At 39.7% G+C, this 16,754-nt stretch overlaps 1 protein-coding gene across 2 annotated transcripts in view; it reads right to left on the bottom strand.

The window, feature by feature from the left end:
* TMEM131 (transmembrane protein 131) overlaps window positions 1–16,754 on the bottom strand; it is a 243,055-nt gene that overhangs the window by 35,445 nt on the left and 190,856 nt on the right. For both annotated transcript variants that reach the window (XM_023211442.2, XM_023211443.2), the window contains exons 20-31: window positions 14,275–14,427; window positions 14,100–14,175; window positions 13,800–13,917; window positions 11,107–11,245; window positions 10,883–10,992; window positions 10,350–10,416; window positions 5,901–6,052; window positions 5,378–5,520; window positions 4,750–4,936; window positions 3,474–3,659; window positions 2,229–2,387; window positions 1,223–1,821 (exon numbers count right to left, since the gene is read on the bottom strand). In XM_023211442.2, the coding sequence (XP_023067210.1) occupies window positions 1,223–1,821; window positions 2,229–2,387; window positions 3,474–3,659; window positions 4,750–4,936; window positions 5,378–5,520; window positions 5,901–6,052; window positions 10,350–10,416; window positions 10,883–10,992; window positions 11,107–11,245; window positions 13,800–13,917; window positions 14,100–14,175; window positions 14,275–14,427 (2,089 nt within the window). The remainder of the gene's footprint in view (window positions 1–1,222; window positions 1,822–2,228; window positions 2,388–3,473; window positions 3,660–4,749; window positions 4,937–5,377; window positions 5,521–5,900; window positions 6,053–10,349; window positions 10,417–10,882; window positions 10,993–11,106; window positions 11,246–13,799; window positions 13,918–14,099; window positions 14,176–14,274; window positions 14,428–16,754) is intronic.

Raw genomic sequence — 16,754 nt, 5'->3', positions numbered from 1 at the left:
GGCTATTTACTGGTTTTTACCACTTGATTCTGGAGCTTACAAACTGGTCTACCCATTTGTGTGTGGTGCAGACTTCCAAGCTCCCAGTGGTGTCTACCTCTTGGTATTTATGCCCTTGTGTGGTTCTCTCTCCTGGAGTGTGGGCTGGACCACACTTCGAATGAGCAGAATACTACAACGTTGATGGGATGTCACTTCCCAGATTAGATCATAAGAAACAGTGACTTCCGTCCTGCTTCCTCCTTGCCCTCGTTTGTTCTGGGGGAGCCAACTGCCAAGCTGTGACCTGCCCTGTGGATAGGAACCACGACAGACCTCTGGCCACAGCCAGCAAGGAGCTGGGGCCCTCCGTCCAACAGCCCATGAAGAACTGAATCCTGCCATCAACTGCCTGTGTGAACATGGAGGCAGGTCCACCTTCAGCTGAACCTTAAGATGACATCAGCCTTGGCCAACACCTTGACTGCAGTCTTGTGAGGGCCATGGGACCCAGCTAAGCTGTACTCACGTCCCTGACTACACAAGCTGTGAGGTAAGAGTATGTGTTCTTTTAAGCACCTGGGTTTTGGGGTAATCTGTTACTCAGAAATAGGCAGGTAACTAATACAGTAAGCAGAACTCTAAAGCAGGCTTGGTAAGCTTTTTTGGTTAAGGGCCCGATAGCAAACATTTTCAGCTTTGTGGGCCATACTGTTTTGGTCACAATTACTTAACTCTGCCATAGAAGCAGGAAAGCTGAGGATATACCAACAGATGAGCATGGTTCTATTCCAATAAAACTTTATTCATAAAACCAGGTGGTCATTCGGCCTGCTAATTTAGTCTGCCAACCCCTGCTCGAAAGTGAAGAAATCCTAATTTGGAGTTAAAAGGCAGATGATCTCCATTTTACTCCTGTGCTCAAAATTGTTTCAACAATGAAAAAAAAAGCTAAATCTATCACAGTAACACAATCACAGGCAGCTGAAAAGAAAAACAGTAGATGTCCACGGAATTTCTGATTTTGGTAAACAATCTAAGAAATACAAATATATCTTTTATGACAGATACCTCTAATTGCATTTGATGGAAAAGTTGAAGTCCAACTCTGGAGATAAATCTGAGCCAGAGGAACCTACTAAATTAGTTGGTTACCACAACTACAATCTTAACAGCTCCTTAAGCATGCACTGGCTTTTCCCTCACACATCATGGATCTCCAGCAGTGGGAGGAGATGATTACCTTTGCTTTTTGGCAATGGCGATGGAGGCTGCTCTGTAAACACTTCTAGGGCTGGGGAGTCATGGTGGTCGAAGTCTTTGTCCATGGCTTCTATGAGACTGGTGATGTCCGAGTCCTCGGAACTGTGCCTCGTGCTGCTGGCACGTTCTGGGTGGGAAGGGTGTGCGAGGGGGGCGGGAGACAGCCTTTCGGGCTGTGGCTCCTGGGGCTGAGGCACTGGCGGTGGTGGAGGAGGCTGAGGGTGCTGCTCCAGCGGGCTGTGGGCATGGTGCTGGCTGCCGTGCTGGCTCTGCTTTGCCCCTTTGGACTTTCTGCCTGCTGTATGACCTTGAGTCACTGTGTTCGAATCTAAGACAAGGGGGCTTGTTTTGTTAGCAGACTGTGAAGAAGCTGCTTGAGCAGAAGTCCTACTAGAGGTACTTGAACTGTTTTTGGCTCTGACGTTTTCCACGTCAGCTGAGTTTCTATTGCTGTGACTGCTGTGTGGGTGGACCGATGGGCCACACTGCTTATGACTCCCGGCACTGGGTCGGGATGATGAACCGCCTGCTCCACAGAACCCCCTACTGTGACCGGGGTCACAGCTGAGTGTGTTCAAGCTGAAAAAGGGACCAACTGCAGATCAGTAAATAGCAACCTACAAAATCTAATATTAAAAAAAACTTACTTCATCAGTATAGCCACCATAAATATAAACTACACTAGGGAAAAAATTGCAAGAAATAGGGAGAATTTCTACTACTCTCTAAAATCTGTTCTATCTGAACATTGATAATTTACTGTCAGTGATCTAACTAAAAGTATTTTAACCCTTATCAATATAATAAAAACAAGTATCTAGTACGAGCTCTAAGTCACCCAGAGTTCCATACAGGGTGTTATTAAGTAATCAGAATTAAGATGTTTTTTCTCCTGAGCAAAGATGAAAAGCAACTTATTTTTTCTTGTAATTTTATCAGCCAAATCTATGTACATGAGGGAATTTATTGCCAGCATGTGAACATACTTTCCTTCAGATGAAATACCAACGATTCTCCTGAGATCAAATGGCCTTCCCACATCGAAGGGCGGGTTCGAGGCCTCAAAGGATAGCCGCCTTCGAAATGGCTCCCATATTCCTTGAGCTTCCAAATAGGCTGTTCCAATGACCAAAAGAAACAGTGCACTGCAGGGGTAAACAAAATTGGAAAATCAGGATTGTTAGTGAACAAGCAACAAAATTTGATGTAAAAGGCAGAATTTCTTGGTAAAATACAAAATGATATAATAGAAAACCAAGTTGTCTGTGACAACTTTTAACAGACAAAACCTACAGTTTTATGGATAAAAGTTTGCACATCAGTTTTTTTCTTTCTCTTTTTTTTTTTTTTTTTTTGAGACGAAGTTTCACTCTTATTGCTCAGACTGGAGTGCAATGGGGCGATCTCAGCTCACTGCAACCTCAGCCTCCCAGGTTCAAGCGACTCTCCTGCCTCAGCCTCACCAGTAGCTGGACTTATAGGGATGCACCACCACACCCGGCTAATTTTTTGTATTTTTAGTAGAGATGGGGTTTCGCCATGTTGGCCAGGCTGGTCTTGCACTCCTGACCTCAGGTGATCTGCCTGCCTCGGCCTCCCAAAGTGCAGGGAATACAGGTGTGAGCCGCTGTGCCCGGCCTGCTCATCAATTTTTATAGAATGCCATCTTACATGGAGGTTTTATACGGAGGCAATAATTACATGTATTAGAAGAAACGCCTGGAATCTGATTTTTCTTTTACTCAGAAGAATTTTAGTTTCAACTCTCCAACCTGTTTCCTCTAAAAGATGTGTGATATAAATATGTAAATTAGTTCAGAGGTGAATCTATCTGATTCTTGAAACACAAAGTAATATACTGAGAACAGATGAAAACACTGAGAATTTAAAAAACATTTCTAATCAGTTTCATGTGGCCTAGGTAGTATTAAGTATATTATATATATATGCCCCAGTCAAGTAACTTTATCTGAGCATGTTAAAAAGACGTCAAAATGTACTTAATTTGTGTAACCCATTTCAGAGGTAAAGAAGACTGTTTATTACAGATGCCACCCAAGAAGGGCTCAGTTTTCAACGTTCCCACCAGTCTGTGAGCCTGATAAAGGCAGAGTTCTATCTTGTTCGCTGGCATATCCTAGAACTCAGAACAGTGGCTGGCACAGAGCCGGCACTCCATCAACAGTGTTAAATGTTGAATGAATATGAACCTTGAAAGAAGACACAAGTACCTCATTATTCCTGAGATGATGATATACAGAGCCAGTTCCCAGTTGGGTCTGGGTAGGGCTTCTGCACAGGTTGCTAACATATGGTAAGGAAGGGATGCATTCAATATAAACACAAACTCAGAGCCACTGGTTGTTATAAACTTCAGTTCCCGGATAACTCTAGACGCTGTAAAATCAGGAGTAAACCTAAAACACAATGATGGCAGTAAGGCTAAGTTTTAAAAATACCTCACAAGCAGTCTACATATAATACCAATCCCATAAGCCTTTGAAATGTTCGACGCTTTTACTCAACTTCCTCATTTTAGGATGAAAAAAGTATTGTCCCATGGTCAATAATAGGCACAACTGTATTCTGTGAATAATTAGAGAACTTACACTAAAAAGTAACAATAATCAGTTTCCTGTAATTATTAATTCAGAAAATGGTCCTGAGCTTTGTGTCCTTCTCCCCTTCTTTCTTCTTTATCTAAATCCATGCTCTTCTCCCAGGCTACAGTCCCAATAATGTCTTTTTTAAAAAAACAAACGAACCGTCAGGGGCCTAGTGATTTTTCCATCATCTCCTGCAGTATGGATTACTGCTGCAATTATTTTATTTTTATTTTTTGCTAATTGTATGCACCTTAAAGTGTCTTATTCCTCATTGCATCTTTAGGTGTCACACATTATGCCTTATATACAATAATGTAGCTACTTATTAAATAAATATCCATTAAAGATCACAAAATTAAATATTCAATTAAGGGACAGAAGTTGCATTTTATTGCATAAACTTTATAACAAAACAAGTTATTGTTAAAATATGCTGTAGCTATTACTGAGATAGGCATTAAAACTGTCTTCTAACCAAAATATTACGTATCTTTATACTGCAAAACATGAAAAAATTGTACACGTATGAAACAAATCTCTGTTGCTGACGGACTGTGAATTTACACCAACATCTTTTGCTTTAACATAACCCTGAAAATAATTTTGAAATTGATTTCTAAGATTATCTGATTCACTTCAGAGATAAAGTTTTACAACTTTTGAAAACTGAGATATGAAGAAATGCCTCAACCAAAGATTAAGTGAAAAAAAATTTACAACTTTGAAAACTACGATATGAAGAAATACCTTAGCCAAAGATTAAGTGGAAAAAAAAAAATCAAATGAATACATTTGTGGATAAAGACTTTTGGTAAACATGAAAACATATCTTTGCATAGAGTTTGAGCAGCTCTCGTATAGAAAGTTAGTGATTCATTATACCTGAAAATAAAATACTTACAAGATGATGATATCTCTAGAGGCATTGGCACTTAGAACAAACTCTTGACAATTAACCACTTTAAAGCCATATCCTTCACAGGAGTATCCACTGATTTCAATGGTTTCTATGTGAATTTGAAGTTGTCCTGTATTCTCTACCTTAAATGTTCTTTTCAATGTGAAATTTGGTTCTCTTAGTTTTAAACCTAAAGGATAAAAAATCAGGAATAAGACTAAATCTTGCCATCATGTGCTCCCAGTCCAAACGATAAACACACTATTCATGAATTACTATGTGTCACAGGTTATAAACCATCTCTGCACGTCAGAGAGATCAGCTGTTCCTCAGATTTCATCATGAGGTAATCGACTTTGACACATCATTTTAGATGGCAAAAGTTTATTATACTTTACGTTTCATACTGAGAGTAAATCAGCTAAGGTATGCAATGAGTGCAAACGCTTTAAATCTCTTATGATCCAAATCAAACAACTCTAAACGTAATACATGGAATTTCCTTAAGATCTTAAGCATTCATAACTAATATATACCTGTGCACATATAGAAATAACGTTGTTTTTGGAATTATTTACTGTTGAAAGCAAATTCTGAAATTAGTGTTCTTGGAACTGTTAGGAAGACTTACTATCTGTACAATCTTTTAACAAGGCTTCCGTGATTTTAAAGCGCAAGGAACTTCCTGGACCTGGAAGCTTGCCTGCCACCCTCAAGTTCTCAGTTGTTCCTTGTCCTTGGACCATCACAGCATCCATCACAGTCAGGTTATTTCTATGCAAGAACAAGAATTACAGATTTTCCTCTCACTAAATTTGCACAATCTTCTGATTTGCAACTGCTACTGTTATTTTACAGAGCACCACATAGAAATTAAATTTAATGGTGAGAATTTATACTTTAAGAATTCAAAAATATACAGAGAAGAGCAAGAGTTTTTAAGAGACACACATCACAGTAAGACACTATTCATGGTTTTGAACTATGCATTTGATAACAAAGGTATGTTTCATCAGGCATGGAGTATGTGTGCATGTTTTGGACAAAGTGAATTCAAACTATTTCGTAAGTCAGACACGCAAATTCATCTTAAAACAAGTGAGGCCTTCTAAGTGAGTAGTAAAAATGAACCCATGCTGTGTCACAGAACCTACCTGACGATGACAAGTGAAGAAACAGTTCTGTTGTGAACTGGTGTAAACTTTACTTTGACAGATTTCTTTTCTCCAGGTTTTAAAATTAGGTTTAAAATTAAATGTCGAGAGAGGCCCTCCATAAATCCTGTTGAACTCTGCAGTGGATGAGCCTTGAATCATTGGGTAAACAAAGAGGAGTCATGAATATATTCTCTGGAAGAAGTTTCTTCCTTTACACCCCATTTGCAGCCCAGCAGAGGTTCTCAAACTGATCAAATGCGTAAACAACTTTATCTGTCACGTTTAGATACGGGTTAGCTGGAAAGCAGCGCAGAGGAACCAACGATGAGATGCATATTCTGCATTAAGTCCAAAGAGGGGCTTTGTTCCCCAGGTCACCAAACAAAGTCCTCAATGTTTGCACAAGGCATTTGTTTTTGGATACATATCTCTTTTGTTTTTAACGTTCTAAAATTTCGAAATATTACACACACAGAAAAGGACAGAAACCTAAGATGATCGCCTAGACACATCAGCACAAAGCAAACACTTGTGGAACCAATGCCAGCAGCCCAGGCCTCCCGATGCTTCCCGCCACTGCTCCTCTCTAAAGGGGACCAAGGCCAACACCTCAGGCCTCCTGCCACTGCCTGCCACTGCCACACCACTCCTCCCCTCTGAAGGGGACCAGCTGAAGGGTCTTCAGGCTGCACCGTACGTTTACATGTAAAAAGATTTCCAACTCCTACAAATTTCTCCTTGAATCTTATTTTGAAGGTAACACACAATTACTGTTTCATAAACACCCGATGATTTAAAGTTTAAAGCATAGCTTAGTTTAATATTCAAAATACGACTTTTTGACAGTCAGTTATAGTTAAGGTTAAGAAAATTTGCTTGTCTACTGACAAGAACAGTCACAGGTCACATATAAGGATATACTGTTCTGGTTTTTAAGCAACATTAAGTGTAAACTTTTTTGAGGGAAGGGTTGTCAACACTTGGCTATAAACATCCACCAGTTCTTTACGGCTTCCGCTAACATGGAAGGAGGGTGAGTTCTGTATTGTTTTCTACTCCCCCGGCAGAGATCGGTGTGTGTTTCACACATACAGATCCAGCTACTTGCTTCAGCATGAGTCCACAAACATTAACTTACAGTCAACAGACTTAATGAAGCACACTACTTTTAATTCTTGTTTCTGAGGTAAATATGGTGTCTCTGTACATGCCAGAGATTGTTTCCAGGATCCCGGGCAGAACCAAATCTGCGCATTTTCAAGTCGCAGTCGGCCACTGTGGAAAGCGCCTATACAAAAAGTACGGCTCTCCACACATGCAGTTTTGCATCCTGAGAACTGTATTTTCCATCTGCGCTTGACTGAAAAAAAGTATGCATGAACCAGCACAGTCCAAGTCTGTGTTGCTCAAGTGTTAACTGCTATTTTTTTCCTTTCTGTCCAAGTCCACTGAGACAAGAGAATATTCCAACTGCTTCAAGATGGTTGGTAAGTTCCCTTTTAAATAAACTACTCTTGAGTAACCGATGGACACAATGATGTACTATACATATATTCCCAGCAAACAGTAGCTAATTTAAACTCTCACGATTTGGGGAAAACTTTAGGATGCTGCGATGCCTCCCCTACACCATTCAGGACCTTAATAATTTCACAGTGGAGGTTCTCCAAAAGTGACCTTGGACCCCTGGGGATCTCAGGGATCCTGTTAGAGTGCCCACCACAACATCAAAATTATTTTCATGATAATACCGATAGATGCTATTTGTCTTTTTCACTATGTTGGCATCTGCACTGACAGTCAGCAAAAGCTATGGAGGTAAAACTGCTGACCCCTTAGCATGCATCAGGGCAGCGGTATCCAACTTCCCTAGCAGCCATTGTGTTCTTCAGTGTCATGCATTTGTAGTTAAAAAAAAAAAGTCCTTGATGATGCCGTAAAAACTTCAACCCTGGAGCACGTCTTTAATATTCTGTGGGATACAATGGGAAGTATGTAAAAAGTATTTCTACAGCTACCATGTTGTTTTGCAAAGCTGTTTGAGATGGAAGCTGAACTAGTGAACTGGCTGCTTTTCTCATGGAACACTGTTTATGTCTGAAAGAATGACTGACAGTCAATGGTTATTCAGACTTGGGTATCTGGCAGATATTTTCACAGAAATAAGTGAGCCTATTGAAGTGTTTGTTTCCAATAAAATTCAAGCTTTCGAGCAAAATTTAGGATTTTGGATAATTTGTATTCACCTTTGTGAGCTTGACAGCTTCCCAATACTTCCCAAGAGTTTCCTGATGAGCCTGGTGGTGAGTGAGTATGATTCATTTTTGGATAGTGTATAGTGAATTGTGGCAACATTTGTAAGGTCTGCATATCTCTGTGCACCAATATCTTCCAAATGACTGATGTACAGTGTTATAAATAAAAAGGCAACTAAAATACTCCTTCTTTTTGCAATTACATGTCTGTAGCAGGTTAGATTTTCATTACATACTTCAATTAAAACAATGTATCAAGAGAGACTGAATGTAGAGGCAGATGAGAATCTACCTGTCCATTACGTCAGGGAGCCAGCCATTAAAGAGAGCTGTAAAAACGTAAAACAATCCATTCTCCTTGCTAAATGATTTTTTAAAATACAGGTGGTTTTCATTTTTGATGTTACCTATGTTGAATGGAATAAGTTTATTATTATTATTTTAAACAAATTAAATCACTCTTTTAAAGATCTCCCGCGCTCAGCCTCAGTTTTAGTTTCTAATATGGCAAAACACTGATGGATGCAAACCACATAAACAAGAAACCTCTTTGGGGTCCTTAATAATTTTCAGACTGCAAGGGAGTCCTGAGACCAAGTATCTTGAGAACCACATTCTACAGCACTGTAGACATGCCTGAGATAGAATCTACTCTAAGCTCACTCTAGGACCTCTTCCTGAATTTCTCATTTAGAATAAACTTCTGACGTCTAGATACTCTTATTTATTTTCTTATCTCTCACAGTGCTTAGTTCAGTGTTCTACATCTTGTAAATATGGCTTGTAATTAGTAAAATAAAAAAGTTAAATATTAGCTCACTTAATACTTAGGTGAAATTTCTCCCTATTATAAAAGCAGAGTGCGCCGGGCACGGTGGCTCACGCCTGTAATCTCAGTGCTTTGGGAGGCCCAAGGCGGGCGGATCACCTGAGGTCAGGAGTTCGAGACCAGCCTGGCCACCATGGTGAAACCCCGGCTCTACTAAAAAATACCAACCAAAAAAAAAATTAGCCAGGTGTGGTGGAGACAGAGTCAGACTCTGTCTCAGAAAAAAAAAAAAAAGAAAAAGAAAAAAGAAAAGCAGAGTGAAAGGAAGTTCCGGTTACTGAGCCTTCTAGGTAACTTCCAGTAATATTTGTTACTTTGGCATTTTACAGATGGGAAAAGCAAAGCACAAAAAGATTCCCAGAGAGGGCCATGAGGCTGGAATACAAGACTGTCTACACTTCAGTCTAGTGTCCAGCCATTGTTCGACAGAAAAAAATACAACTTTGAATATTACTTTCTTATGTAAGCTTGCCTGAAACACAGAGTTATAAAAACTATTCTAGTAAGGACTGGGCTAACTATTCTAGTAAGGACTGGGCTTTACAGATAAAAACATGGAGCTGTGGGAAAGAATACAGTATTTCTACAACTACGAGGGATATGGTTTGAAAAGGCTCACAGCAATTCCTGGTCAGCAATGACCACATGATACAATGGTAAGGCCAAAGCTTCTGGAATCAGAGAACCAGATCTGAATTTGGCCCGAGGCAGAAAGAAGGGCATAGTGGCCAAAAGGCTTGGACCATTTTGCAGGGAGCCTTAGCTCCAAGTGCTAAGTTCCTAACACACACCCTTACATTAGGTCTTATTTAATAATGAGTGGTTAGTGGTTGCTCCGCCTGGCCTGAATGATAGAAAATAGTTTGGTTCCTAGAACAAACCAGTTTATGTCTATGTTTATAAATAGAAGATTATCCATTGAGTGAAAATCATGCATATTACCATGCTAAATACGAACACAGTCAGCCATGGGTTTAGCATTCATGGATGGCTTACAATTTAATTACAAAGTATCCAGAAAGAAAATTTAAATGACTGAGCTCACTAAAAATTAATTATGTATTAACATTTACCTCACCTATATATTCTCAGAATTTCTGTAATTATTATTACAAATCTTCATGGGCTTAATGTTAAATGCCCACAAATATGAACCTTCTACTCAATGTGCCTTACCTTGATCTAAATCTCACCTACTCTTCCTGATTTATTTGCCTCTAAAATAATCACTGGACTGCTCTGACTTCTTCAGTAACTTACCCTTCGGCCAAATTTAAGAGTAGCCAATAATTTTCTTTCATATTTATATTGATCACATTATAGAATAATTGCTTTGGAATATTATGAAGTTTGAATACTTACACTGTTTCTGAAGACTTGAAATTCTAGTGTTCTCAAATCTATCTTTGCCACCTTACTCAAGTTAAACCTAAAACAAAAAATGTACACATATTTATTCATAAGCAACATCATAGTTAAGGGGGTTATGGAGTGATTATCAGGTGTGTGCTTTATTTTCAAATTATTGTCTGGCAGGTTTTGAGATCAGTATGACCAGATTTATAGCCTTAAGAAAATTAAAGGCCACAAGTTGTAATTAATATTTTGTTCACTTTTTAAAACTAGACTATTTGAAAGGTTTCATCTGCTTTCTCTTTACACGTTTTTAGAAGGGAGTTCCACATTACTTTTTTTTGCCTTATATTGAAAGTTTTTCTGGATGCTTCACACAGTATCAACCTAAACCTCCCTAAAACCTTCTCTCAACCATATAGATCCAGAACTTCTCTAAGTCAAATCTATCACTGTATGAGCTGCAATAAGGCTTTTTAAGTGAATACAACACTGATTCAATACTACATAGAAACACCGTGATGATCCAAAACAATACTTACCTTGATACTAACTTATCTACAAACACTGAGGGGTTGGAATATAAAGCCAGAGGAATAAACTGAACATAGACAGGAACATCTGCAGGATTTTCTAAAGTAATCTCTTCTTCCTTAAACAAGATAACGAAACATTAAATGAAAGATTTCTATAGTGAAAGCTGAGAGTAAATACTTTATAACCCTAGTATGTATTTCCAAAAACCAACGTCACTTTGAATACTTACTGAGGAGCAGTTTGTATTAGTAAGTGGAAATTTCAAGTGCCGGGGTGAGCTAAGTATGGAAGGCCAGGAGAGCTCGGCAGTGATTTTTGATATTATATTTTTTTGAAGGTCTGTATTTACTTCAAATATAGCACTCAATCTAGAAAAACAATTTGTAAGTCACTGTATCACAATGAAATATTTGAGTCTTCTGAACATAAGAAATTTGATTAGGCTTATGTACTTGAGAAATTTTTTGCTAGCCCTGAAAAAAAACACATTTATTTACTATGCTTGTAATGCTATTTGATGTCTCTATATTGGCACAAAGAGTTGCCAAAATATCTGTCACAGATCCTCTGTTTCTGTACTGAATATGGAAAGGATGATAAATCTTAGGCATAGCACCAATGACATGAATGTAATCCTGTGTAAGTTTAGAAAAAACTTTCCAAGTATAAATTCAGTAAGAAAAGCTGGCCTATAGCAGATAACCTATTTAGAAAAGGCAGGCATATACAGATAACACATGATGTTATGCAGATCCTAAAGAATCTTACGTGCCTAAGGGAAAGATCTAGACATCTACAAGCAGGGTGCTAAAAACATTTTCAGTAGAACTAATGAGAAGGCAGTGCATTGCTTGGCATATGGCTTTTATCCCCCTTGATATAAAAACAAAACAGAGTCCTCACACTCCATGAAGACATCAGTTGACGACAGAGGTAAAACCTATGAAGGTTTTGTGCAGATACACGTAAAGTTTTCAGCAATATTCAAGACCTCATCTGAGTATATCCCGACTCATAAGTGTGTTTAAGCCAGTTGCTTAGAACTCAGAACACATTCCCACAGACACAATATTATAAATGGAGCTGAGATCCCTGGGACTAAACGCTGAAGCATATTTTAACCCCTAATTCTATTGCTGCAGTGTTACGATACTCTAATACTGGTAAGAGTACAGGTTTATAAGACTAGTAGCAGAAATCCTCTGTAACACACACATAACAAAGTAACACAAAGGCAGGATCAGGGAGAATATCACATCCACTGTGCACTCAGGATAGACAGGGAGCCCGGGTCTTAGCAATGGGGTGCTGGGGACAGAGACAGGAGGGCAGGCTTTTTGTGGGTGGGCGGTGAAGAGGTTCCTTAGCAGCTGAGCCTAGGGCAGCACTGTAAGTTATTTGTTCATAATGGGACATTAACATTTGGGGCTTGCTTGTCCTTTATAATGTCCACTGTGGAAATACAGGGTACAAAGGAGAGTTTTAATTAATGTTCTCTTAGCAAGTCCATTAGAGGAAGTCTCTTTTGTATTCATCATTCAACTTTCTTTTGCCTTAAGAAAACTCTTTAGAGCAGACAGTTCAGATAAACAAATCCTTCAATTATTAATGGCTTGAGAATTTACAGTACTCTTTAATGGGAATATCTTGATACTAACAAATATATTTCAAATTAGCAGCTTGAGAAGAGCAGTTTCCATCAGTTGCCATACTATCATTATTCTAGTCAAATTCTTTTCTGAAGTACGTGAAAAGATCAGATTTCTATACTACCAAATCAATACATTTTTTGTTTTTGAATCCAGGTGCAGTATTGATTTGTCATTAGATGCACATTTCCTACCTACCAAAGAAACACTGTGGAGCCTGTCTGAACGGAGCCCTGTGTGCTTCCCAACAGCTCGGCACTTAGAAGTGAAGGAGGTGGGCTGGGCACAGTGGCTCACACCTGTAATCCCAGCACTTTGGGAAGCTGAGGTGGGTAGATCACAAGTTCAAGAGATCGAGACAGTCCTGGCCAACATGGTGAAACCCTATCTCTACTAAAAATACAAAAATTAGCCGGGCATGGTGGTGCGTGCCTGTAGTCCCAGCCACCTGGGAGGCTGAGGCAGGAGAATCACGCCACTGCACTCCAGTTTCATGACAAAGTGAGACTCCGTCTCAAAAAAAAAGGAAGGGCCGGGTGCGGTGGCTCAAGCCTGTAATCCCAGCACTTTGGGAGGCCGAGACAGGTGGATCACGAGGTCAGGAGATCAAGACCATCCTGACTAACACGGTGAAACCCCGTCTCTACTAAGAAAATACAAAAATCTAGCCGGACAAGGTGGTGGGCGCCTGTAGTCCCAGCTACTAGGAAGGCTGAGGCAGGAGAATGGCGTAAACCCGGGAGGCGGAGCTTGCAGTGAGCTGAGATCCGGCCACTGCACTTCAGCCTGGGTGACAGAGCCAGACTCCATCTCAAACAAAAAAACAAACAAACAAACAAAAAAAAAAAGGAAGGAGGTATTCTTTTCACAATAAGCAAACAGACACTCTGGTCTCGTACCAAGTGTCTAGGTGGGGTAAACCTAGAAAATGTTCTCCTTGCCTTTAACAGAGGTCAGTGGTAGGTAAAAACTTTCTTTCCTATGCAAATGGATGAGTCTAAGGTGAATACTGTCGTCATCCTACATAAACACAACTTCAAATATTTTCTTGGAGTGTAAGAAGTATCTAAAACACCACAGAAGAGAGAAAAATGACAGTATGTATATTTCTAAGCAACATACAGTTAAAATGGCAATTTAAGATGCCTCACTAATAACTTTCTGAAAATTAGGCATTCTTAGCTGTAAGAAAAGTAATTTAATATAAGAATAAAATTTAGAAAGCACTGTTTCAAGCTTGTAAAGATGGCTAAAATAAACATAAACCACTCACCTATGACCTGAATTTTCCTTTATTCCTGTCCATCCCTTGAACAGGCTTTGATGCAAATCCCAGTCAGCATCCCACATATCTTCCTGCATGGCTACACCAGGCTGCACTTTGGGCTCAGCTAAAACAAGGAAACATACGTTATGGCACACTTAACCTGCATCTATACCCACTTGCCAATTTTCTTTTAAATAATTCCTATAGTAACAAAAGACAGCAATGTACTTTAAAAGTGGTAGCCTCTTACTAAAAGAGTATTTTGGGGGAAGTGAAGACACGAGAGACAACAGCAAGGTCACTTACATTTGGATAGAAAAGGCAAGCCAACATAGCAATGATCCCCACACTGTAGTCCAGGATCAAAATAAATGTTTGCAATCTATAAAGAGGCACAGGAGAACCATGAGTCCCAAATCCACAGGAGGCCATAAAACAAAACGTTACCAATGGGAATTCTCAAACATAAACATCTTCAAACCTTTGACTTTTTTCCTGGCTCCAAGTCTTCCTTGTTGCCCCGCAATCGTTTATAGTAAAATCGCACATCTTCTGACAAAGATCGTATTTGCTGTATTTTTACCTTCTGTGAGAAGGAATTCATAATATTTAAACTTTGATGAACTATTTTCCCCTGAAGGAAGAAAGCAAAAAACGAACTCATTTGTATATGGTTAAATTTTCTTAGGATCACAAGCTTCAGAGCAGACAAGCAGACTTCTAGGAAACCAAAGCCCCAAAGACATTTTAGAATGTTCATCAGTTGATAATCTCTACATTGTAATCAAGAGCCAGAAAACCTCACAAAAAAAGAAACTTTTTTTTATTGCTATGGCACGTTACAGAAAAATCAGGAGGACAAATTTTTGCCATCTTGTGACAATCGACTGACGTGACATTCACACTTTCATGTTAAGATATTGAGGATGACAACAAAGGTACACACAGAGATAGCTTTAAATAAAGGGAATGGTCACTTTCAGTTTGGTAAGCAAGGTTTCTTTATATCCAGGCAAGAATGCCCTGAAATAACTGAATTCTAAAATCTAAAGCCAAATGGGAAAAAAAATCACATTTTTTTTTAAAAAAAGAAAGTCTTTTCATTAGGAAAAATATATGTTATTTGTGTCAAAGAGAAATTAGACATCTTTTAAAATTACAGGTTGTCAAGTACCTTATTAAAACAGCACACAGGCTGGGTACAGTGGCTCATGCTTGTAATCCCAGCACTTTGAGAGGCTGAGGTGGGTGGATGACTTGAGGCCAGGAGTTCGAGACCAGCCAGGCCAACATGGTGATACCCTGTCCCCGCTAAAAATACACACAAAAAATTAGCAGGTATGGTGGCACACACCTGTAGTCCCAGCTACTGGGGAGGCTGAGGCAGGAGAATCACATGAACTCGGGAAGTGGAGTCTGCAGTGAGCCAAGATCGTATCACTGCACTCCAGCCTGGGTGACAAAGTGAGACTCCATCTCAAAAACAAACAAACAAAAAAATCCCAGCACATAGATTAAACTGTTAAATAACCAGCGATTGCTCTTACCAGTCACAAGCTTCTCTCTGTGACAGGGTACCAAATTTTAAATTAAAAAATTAAATAATTTAGGTAATACTCCAGAAGAATTATATTACAATCTTTCTTTTGGCTGAATACAAAATTTTATCTTTTTGTAGATTCCTACTCATCTGAAGAGGTCTCTAAAATGATTAAACCCACTTTTTAAATACGTGGAATAAAAAATACAGAGGTGAAGAGCACACAGGAAAAAGGGCGCAATGACCATGACGCTGAGGCCAGCGCTCCTCATTTACAGCCCAGTGAGGCTAAAACAGCCGACAGCCAGCAGAGGGCAGGCGTGCAGCTGCGATGCGGACGGGAACCCTCGGGCAGACGCTGCACTTGGCGTACTTGGAATAACTACTTCCCTTGTGCCTCGTCTCTCGGGGGTGTGGGGGATCAAAAGAGCGCACAGACATAAACGCTGCTCTCACAGTTCTACTCAAATACTAAGCTATGAGTTATGTGAAATGTTTATTCTGAGGTACTGTTTCCAGTCAGCTCTAGTATCCTCCATCTGATAGAGATCTATGATAGGATTTGGTAATACAGAGGTAATTTAGAATTCCAAGCAAGTATCTGGTCCTGTAAGCCACTAACAGATATCTGTAAGCTTAATCTGAAGCAGTTCAAAACCAACCCCCCCAAATCTCACGCTGAAATGTGACCCCCGGTGTTGGAGGTGGGGCCCTACGGAACATGTCTGGGCCATGGGGGTGGATCCCTCATGAATGGCTTGGTGTGTTCTGACCTTGTGGTAGTGAGTTATGCCATTAGTTCACACAACCACTGGTTGTTAAAAAAGAGCCGGGCACCCCCTCTCCTCCCTCTCGCCAAGTGATCTTTGCACATGCCAGCTCCTCTTCGCCTTCCAATATGAGTGGAAGCAGCCCGAGGCCCTCACCAATGCAGATGCTGGGGCCATGCTTCCTGTATAGCCTCCAGAACTGTGAGCCAAATACACCTCTTTTTAAAAATTAAATCACCCAGCCTCAGGCATTCCTTTATAGCAACACAAATGGATCAAAACCAACATCTTGTTTTTATACACATGCTTTCTCATTTATTCCACTCGTGGGGCTTTTCACTGTGTCATCCGCTGTCTTCTGAACTGAACTTTTCCCCACCAGAGTTTATGCAGAGATTAAGGACATCACCGATTGAGAAGGTAATGGAAGGAAGAAACATGGCTCTTCTGGATAAATACCGAAGTCAAGAGTTTAGTATAGTAAGTACAAAGTGGAATGACAGAAGATGAGGATTTAATTAAGACCCAAACTTAAATGTGATGAAACTAGTAATTCAAAATTTGTATTTTTAAGGAGCTAAATGGTGAATTTAGGTTTTACTATACAGGCTGAGTATCCCTTATTTAAAATACTTGGGGCCAGATGTATTT

This window comes from Piliocolobus tephrosceles, chromosome 15 (genome assembly GCF_002776525.5).
Source record: "Piliocolobus tephrosceles isolate RC106 chromosome 15, ASM277652v3, whole genome shotgun sequence".
Classification (NCBI taxonomy): Eukaryota; Metazoa; Chordata; class Mammalia; order Primates; family Cercopithecidae; genus Piliocolobus; species Piliocolobus tephrosceles.
Note: the sequence above shows the minus strand (reverse complement) of the source record. Positions and strands in the feature narration are given on the sequence as shown.